The sequence below is a fragment of the Garra rufa genome, chromosome 20, assembly GCF_049309525.1.
Source record: "Garra rufa chromosome 20, GarRuf1.0, whole genome shotgun sequence".
NCBI lineage: Eukaryota > Metazoa > Chordata > Actinopteri > Cypriniformes > Cyprinidae > Garra > Garra rufa.
The window spans coordinates 30171556-30180558 of record NC_133380.1 but is presented as its reverse complement, the minus strand read 5'-3'; the positions used below and the strand labels follow the sequence as shown (position 1 = coordinate 30180558).

The window sequence follows — 9003 nt, the reverse complement described above, 5'->3', positions numbered from 1 at the left end:
CGGGGCTCTCTACCGCCCTCTCTTGTTCCACGAAGCACTCCACCGTCACAGATGTAATAGTCGGCTCACGCACCTGATCAGCAGTTTTGCCCCCGTCGGCACTCCATACTGCTGTCGCTCCGGGCTCGGGCTTCCCGTCTCTGATGGGCTCATAATCCGCGGGTCGGGGTGGCTGGCTGGGCTCTGGGTCCGGAGTGGCACTGACGAGATAGTCCTGGGAACAGGCGGGAAACGAAGGTCTGTTTCTCGCCAGTGTCCACTCCACAAACGCGGCGAAGTCCGCTCGAGGGCCGTCTTCGGACGACGGCGCTCTGCATGATGCGTTTAGACTCGCGTCATAGAATGCACAGAGCGCGTCGTCCGGGTAGCTGGTGGTGTTAGCTACTAGCTGGAACATTACGGAAAATCCCTCGAGCGGCAAATCCCCCTGCTTCAGCTGGAGGAGGATGAATTCAGGTCGAAGGTGATGCATGGGAGAAACACTACGGAAACAAAAGACTGGAGAAAACGAACGGAAAACAAAACGGAGGTGAACACGCAAAAAAAAACTGTATAGGTCGGTCTTTCTGTCACAACTCAGGAACAGACGAACAACGACAGAGTAAAAAACGAACATTTAATAGATCCAATAGGAACAGGCAGACACAGGAACATGGAGTGGAAACATCAGGATAACATCAAAGACCGACAAGAATACAGGGGAAAGCACACACCTTATATACACAGACTGATTACACATTCAGGTGGAGACAATGAAGGAGGAACCAAACACACACTGAACTGCGTGGGAGAATGGGAGACACCAACATGAAAGTCCGGGGATGTGACAGTATGAGGTTAAGGCAAGTTTTGATCAACAGTTAAGGATGTTAAAGATAAGTGATTTCTTAACAATTAAAAGTGTTATATAGCCTACTGAATCATGCTCAGACTTAATGCTGACAACAATGAAACCACTTGAGAGAAAACTGTCAGAAGATTTATTTCTTAGCATAAAAGAAGACAATGGTACACAAGGAATACCAAATTACTGTTTTTAAGTGTAAAAATATAGCAAAAGTTAACACAGAAATTCAAAGACAATGGACTTGTGAAAAGGCTCCTGAAATAATTAGGTCTTTAAGCTTTAATTTAGTGATGAATTACTTATTGCAAGACAAAGAGTAGAAGAAACACCACGAAAGTGTCTCAGAGCCAGCAAAAGCTATAAAAAGAATGACACTTTATCTCACAGAGTAAGATGTAGCCTGCAGAAGTGACATGCATGGTTGTTTTATCCACACGCAAAAAAACTCATTTTACCCATTCCATGGCCTATATTTACAAAATATAGACTTCTGAATCCATACTCTGGTCTCATGAGACCAAGTCAATCATTTCAGATCTAACGGCATCCAAAATGTTATTGTGTTGCTATGGAGGAGTACAGTGAGAACTAAGTGCCTGGTTCCCACAGTGATGTTCAGGGGTAGTAAAGCTCTTATACAGGGATGCATGAGTGCTGAAGGTGTGATGGAGTTGTGCTTTATCAACGCTGTCATGAATTCACACACCACTGTGTGATGTAACACAAAAACCTGAAACTGAAGATGCTACCCTCCCCTCATTCCCTGCATTATTGGGCATTTTTTTCAACATGACAATTAAGATATTTATTCTCCCAAGGTGAAAATCCTTTAGTGGACATGTAACACTCTTGAGCAGCTGTAAAAAAAATAAAGGTTCTTCACAATAGAAGAACCTTTTTTGTCTAAATAGCTCCATAAAGAACCTTAAAACATCAGAAGAACCTTTCTGTTTTACAAAAGGTTCTTTGTGGCAAAAGAAGGTTCACTCAAAAAAATGATTCTTTAAACTAATTCAATTCAATTATGGACAGTGGTTCCAAACAACCAAATTGTTTTTTATTAGCATATAAGGATTTTTTTCAATCTATTCAAAATTATTCTGTTAAGACAACACAATTGAATTAGGAAAATCAATGTGAAATAGTAATGTCCAACCAAATCAATGTAATCAATGTCCTTAAACTTAAAACCATTAAGTTTAGTCAGCTTGTTTTGGTTTACTAAAAAATAGGCCAAACAGCTCATAATTTATTCATGTCGCAATGCATGATGGGAGTCATGGATGAGTTCTGATTGGCTACAACATGGTTTTTTGGTGGTCACCGTTGTTTTGATTCTCACACTGATTCTTCATGTCTGTGTGTCTAAAAGCAAAAAAGCTTTTTTTTCTTGCTTCATCTGTCTTATAAAGCCAAAACTGACAGATCTTTTGTTCACAGTTCTATTGAAATCTGTAAGGAAAACCTAAGTCAAGTACTTAAGTCACTATATGATGATAGCTATTTTAAGTACAGTCAATGCTACTTGATGACTTTTGTTCTTGGCTTGTCTGGCTGTTATAACTCAGTAAAAGCAGCCAAACAAAATCTAACATTGAAGATTTAAGGGTCAAGAGCCCAACTAATGCAAACATTGACCACTATAATGGTTTCTTAATTTATTTTTATTTTTTCCTCTTTTGGTGATTCTGCTTATTAACATCAGGTGTCTGTAATAATGATCAATCATAACATGTCTTCATCAAATACTTTAGAAATTGTCACATCCCATTTTTGAATGGTGAAATTAAACCCTTTACTTTAACAATTCATAATTAAGTAAAGTGGATAATTAAACAGCTTAAGTTATTTAAGCACAATACAATAGTGTTTTGGCAAACAACAATATATATATATATATATATATATATATATGTTGTTTTAAAATAAAATATTTAAATAAAACCAACAATGGCACAAAACCATTTTTTGAGTGGGTTCTTCAGATTATAAAAAGGTAAGAAAGAGATGGTTCTTTAAAGAACCTTTGACTGAATGGTTCTTTGTGGAACCAAAAATGGTCCTTCTATGGCATCGCTTGAAGAACCTTTTAAAGCACCTTTATTTTTAAAAGTGTAGAGACGAGCTTAGCAACACTCCCCATGTCACGTGTGAGTAAGGAGGTCTGGGTCCAAATGCAGGGTGAGTAGTATTTAATAATAAAACAATAAACAAACAAACAAAAGGCCAACACAACTGAACATAAACTTAAGCATAAACTGAACAAAACAGGGAACAAAGTCTAAGGCCAGGATCAAGAATAGAACAGTACATACAAGACAAAAGACAATGCAGACATGAAGCAGGAGAGAAAGGTGAGAGTATTTAAAGACCGGATAATAGTGAACAGATGTGAGTGAATCAGTGTTAACGACAAGGACAGGTGAATGCTATCAGAAGTGCAGTGTGAACAGCGACCTCAGGAGGCTGAGGGGAGACCCACAGCCCCGATCATGACACCCCATTAAACCCAGGGCATTTAAGGAGGTCACAGACAGGACAGATGTGAAAATTTGTCATGAACATGCTCTGAAGGGTCAGAGCAGTGTACATATTAAGTACTAGAATATTACACTTTGTTTAATTAAATCTAGGGTGTACTCATTTCTGCAATCCTTTATTTAAAAATTGGTTACTTATTTTACAGATATCAATGGCATATATTTCTCTGTTTTTATTTAGAATATGTTTAATACATTTCAATGTTTCATTCATTTAATAATATGTTTCTTAAAATATAATTCATATTTGTATGAATTCAAATATTTTCCAATATTCATATTATATATAATGCTTTTTACTGACAACTAGAGTGATTATGAAGTGTTACCAACTTTTGTTGCCTTTGGACTAATGAGATGACTAATGTAATGATCATGTTAACCCATTGAAATATGAGTCTTTATATTACAAATAAATGGCTATACTAATGTATAAAAAAGAAAGAAAAAAGAAACATAAAGAATGGATTTCTCTCTCTCCTTCCGTCTCTCTCTCTCTCTCTCTCTCTCTCTCTCTCTCTCTCTCTCTCTCTCTCTCTCTCTCTCTCTCTCTCTCTCTCTCCCCGTGTCTGTGTTTGTGTAAGAGAGAGACCGGTCCATCCATGAGACATCCATGAGACATTCATGAGACTCTTAGAGCAGTAAATCGTCAGTCAGCGTCCAGTTCACTCGAAGTGAACGTCAAATCTGTGGAGATTACATCGTTCCTGCCGGGAATTTCAGCTTTTCCAAGTCGGAAGGGTAAGTTTCCATTCGTGCTTATGATTATAACCTAATCACATTTAGAGGTAAATTAATGTCACTCAATGGAAACACTACAATTAGTTATGTACAAGTGACTAATATGTGCTCTCGTGACTGATGGACAGGCACCGCGTTTTTTTTTTTAATAAGAATTATTCGACTTTACGCACAGATGACATTCCACAGGTGTCGACTGAACCGCAGCTTCCCCGCGAACAACATTCATGTCTTTCTTTCTGTTATCCTAATCCTATGAGAAAGACATAACGGGCTGTGATTAAAAAACTAGAGATGTTACGCATATATTTACGCACAACTCTTTAGAAAATGATTAACGCATGTAAGTTTTACGCGTGGCGCATCGGTGTGATGAAGTGCATCACTAGTTAGTCTCCACATTACCCTTCGAGAAATCATTACAAATATGTTTGGAGAAATGAAAAGAAGAAGAAAAAAAACTACTAAGGGCAACGCTGTAAACCTTTAAGCTCTCAAGTTTACAGAAACGTGTAAATATTTGGTGTAAGTATATGTGTGGCTTCATAGTCATTCTTTGCGTTTAGATACGAAACCCTAAATCAGACTAATGTGCTTCACTTTTATCTTCTTATACGGTACGATGGTAAGATGATTCTTTTTTTATCAGTGTTTCCTAATGTTACTTCTTTAGATATAACACAATTTAGGAGCAAAAGTCTGATTAATAACCTGTTTTGTAACATGCCACGTTCAGGTTTCAAAGAGGCTTTTCCTCAGAAACACAAACATCAGCAGTAATGATTATTATGTATGAATGTTAAGTTTCACAATTCCTCAATTATCAAAACCTAAAATTCAGAATAAAGTGAACATTAAAGGTACAAAATTCTTTCTTCCTTCATTATTTTGCAAACCACGCATGTACACATTTTTAAAATGCTAAAACAAGAGGCTATTAAGCTTCAAAAAGCAGGGTAAAAGTAGTCCAAATGACAAAATGAATATTTTTTAAGTTTTCTGAAGCCGTATCATACAGTATTTTTGGAATCTCTTTTGCTGTTATTATCAAAGTATTAAAACCTTTTCAGAGCAGCTTGGTAATTCTGCTGAATTTCTCCTTTCGTGTCCTATGGAAGAAAGTTATAGGGGTTTAAAATGACAGGAAATCAATTTAAAAATAAATTTAGGAAATAATAAAATTTTACCTCTGTACCCCATAGGCAATAAAATGCCAGTGACAAGCAAAATAATAAATAAATAGATAATACAATTGTGCAAATATGTACTTTAAATTGCTCTGACAAGCCCTGACAAGGAGACAGACCAGAGATCTAACCTGAGATGAGAGGTTAGACAAGACACAGGCAAGGGCTTGTTAAAGTCTGGGGTTTTATTTATGGTCAAGCATGGATAGAAACCATCTCTCTTAGCAACAAGACAATGTGTGTCTCACATATTTTCTGAACATCCATGGTCTCAGCGACTGCTTCTTAATGAACCTGCTTGCGTCTTTGCTGTCATAAAGACATGACATTTCAGACATGTGCACACAACTCGCTGGCAATGTCGGAAATATGGATTTCTCCATTTGCTGTAGTGAGTCACACATCAGTACACACGGGAGTTCAATGTGACGCATTCTCTTTGGTTTTGTTTTTCAGAAACTCCATCATGTGGATATGAATTTTAAAACCCAAAGTGACTATGTGCTTTCTCACAACTTTGACATCATGTGACACGTTGGACTGCCCAATGGAGACGACTACGATACTTACCACGACAAACAGCCAAGTCAAGAGAATTCTTCAAGAACCTCCTGAACCCAATGTTACAAGTCTATTGAATGCGTCCGCCCCATTCCACCATCACATGAACAATGCGGTGCTGGGTATTCTGCTTGGCACACTGTCCCTTCTGACAGTTATCATGAACCTGCTAGTCCTTTTTGCTGTTAGAAAGGAACGGACTTTACACACGGTGGGGAACCTCTACATCGTCAGCCTCTCCATAGCAGACCTCATTGTTGGGGCTACAGTCATGCCGTTGAATCTGGTCTACCTTCTTGAGGATGAGTGGAAACTGGGTCATGTTATTTGCCAGTTCTGGCTGGTCATGGACTATGTGGCAAGCACGGCCTCCATTTTCAGTTTGTTCATTCTTTGCTTGGACAGGTACCGCTCTGTACGCCACCCCTTGCAGTACCTAAAGTATCGGACAAGAGGAAGAGCGACGTTGTTGATTTGCAGCGCGTGGCTTCTCTCCATGACCTGGATCATTCCCATCCTAGGGTGGCGGATGTTTGCTCAAGTCGACAGGAAGCCAGAGATGGAGAACCAGTGCGACACGGACTTCCGCTTCGTGACCTGGTTTAAAGTTCTAACAGCTATCCTCAACTTCTACATTCCCTCCTTCCTGATGCTTTTGTTCTACTCTCAGATTTTCATCGCAGTCCGCGATCATTACAGAGAGTGGGAGAACTTCGCCGGTCCCATGGTGAAAACAGAAGCGGATGAAACATTACATAATGGAATGCAGCTGCAGATAACCAAAGCCTCAGAGAGAGAGAGTCTGGCTTTACATGCGTATTCTCAAAATGAGGGTCTGCTGGATCAGTACAGCTTGGAGCAGCCTTACAACTTGAAGGACAATGAGGACAATACCGATTCCTTGTCTGAGACAAAGAGGAAGAGTTGTTACAGGAAGAAACCAATGTTTGGTCTTTCGAAACGTATAAGAAAGAGCGTACAAGACTCTAACGAGACTTCGTTCCAGAGCGATGATGGGGATACTATCGCCGAAGGCCCGCCAGTATTATCTCTTGCTTTTCTGCAGTCTGAGAATAACACTCAACCCAAAACGTTCATAAATGCGAACGACTGTAATGTGTTAGTGCCGAACTCTGTTGGTAACATTTGTGAGAATGCACCGACTGTGGATATTCACAATTACACCACGGTTCTCTGCAATCACAGCACTCCACCATCACCACCATCGCCATGGGCTGAGAACAGCCCTCCGCTGGATGCTACCAACACGCTCCCCGTTAAACAAACATGGCAAAAGCTTTGTGAACAGTCTAAGCAGAGCATCCACAGCATGCGCATTCGAAAAGAGCGGAAAGCCGCTAGACAGCTTGGCTTTATCATTGGCGTCTTTATGGTGTGCTGGATCCCATACTTCATCACCTTCATGGTCATGGCCTTGTGTGAGACCTGTGTCCATCATGACCTTCACATGTTCACAATTTGGCTAGGGTATATCAACTCCACTTTGAATCCCTTCATATACCCACTGTGCAATGAAAACTTCAAAAGGGTGTTCAAAAAGATTTTTCATATTAATAGATAAAGTCTAGGAGATGTGATAAACTGTTAACACGTCTGCTACATTGGTGTTTTCTGAAGCGTTTCTTGTGACAAGTTTGTAGATTGGTAGTTCTGTGCATCTGCCATGCTTGTGTTATTTTTGGCCATCAGAGATCTTGTAAGTATAAAGCAATTTTATTATTTATTGCTGAGTGTCAGTTTGACATGTCTGCAATCTGCATCAGATTATATGATACACTTCTTTATTCCAGAGTGTCTTAAAGGTATAGTTCAAGCAAAAATGAAAATTCTGTCATTAATTACTTACCTTAATGTCGTTCCAAAACCGTTAGACCTTTGTTCATCTTAGGAACACAAATAAAGATATTTTTGATTAAATCCAAGAGCTTACACTTTTACAGTGATGCCATTGAAGAATCATTTTTGGTTCCACAAAGAACCATTCAGTCAAAGGTTCTTTAAAGAACCATCTCTTTCTTACCTTTTTATAATTTGAAGAACAGATGTTAAAGGTTCTTTATGGAACCATTTAGACAAAAGGGTTCTTCTATGGCATCGTGAAGCATCTTTATTTTTAAGAGTGTACTGACCCTGCATAGATAGCAATGCAACAGAAACTTTCAAAAGGCCCAGAAAACTAGTAAGGATGTTATTAAAATCAACGTAGGCTTATTGGAATTACATGCCTCTATACAAATTTCTGAAGTTACTACTTACAATTACTACTGCAGAATATTATATTATAACATAAAAAACATTTTAACATCCTGTGCGATTTCAAAACTGATACTATAGCGCAATTAGTTTGCTTGGTAGCTCATGAGATATAGTGTTGCACTTGGGTGATAAAGAGCTCTGGTACGAAACTGCCACAAAACGTGCAGTAAGGTATGCAATTACGGTGTTGCAGAAATGTATGTGGGGGCACATATTTCCAATGAGCCTGGGTTGGTTAAAATAGTCCATGTGAAGCTACGAAAATTATTTTTGTGTGCAAAGCCTCAAAGGCATCAGGGTTAAAGTGGAGAGAAGGAGAGAACACAGATGTGGGACTTTAGAAAATTTTATTCGTCCACAGGCATCTTCCCATTCTTTCCTTCTCTTCTTATCGCTAGGAAAGCAGTGAAGACTTCTGTTGTTGCCGCAACATAACTTGGAATACACAACTTGGAAAATAAAATAAGGATAAGATTCCATATTGTGCGGCTTTTGGTTGTAATTTTTTTAGTCGAAGGGCAACAAGATAAGTAATGTAAGTCTTCAAAGTAACTTCAAAGTCTGCTTTCCTAACGATAAGAAGTAGAGAAAAGAATGGGAAGATGCCTGTGGACAAATAAAACTTCCTGAAGACCCACGTCTGTGTTTCTGGGTGCTTTTAGACTCTTTGTGGGGAAAATCAATGCTACTGCATTTGATTTAAGCCTATGCTTATATCCATCGCCACCTGTAAGCTCTTTTGCTAGCTGTGGTCTTTGTATCAGTATTTTCTTTTCCGAGTTGTATATTGATAGAAATAGTGTAGCTCAGTGCCAGTAGATCACCAAGTACAACCGTTTTACAAAATCAA

At 38.9% G+C, this 9003-nt stretch overlaps 1 protein-coding gene across 1 annotated transcript; it reads left to right on the top strand.

Moving 5' to 3' along the window:
- Positions 1–5780: 5780 nt before the first annotated feature.
- Positions 5781–7722, top strand: hrh1 (histamine receptor H1). The gene has a single exon (XM_073826320.1). The coding sequence runs from the start codon at positions 5815–5817 to the stop codon at positions 7456–7458; it is 1644 nt and encodes a 547-aa protein (XP_073682421.1). The 5' UTR covers positions 5781–5814; the 3' UTR covers positions 7459–7722.
- Positions 7723–9003: the final 1281 nt, after the last annotated feature.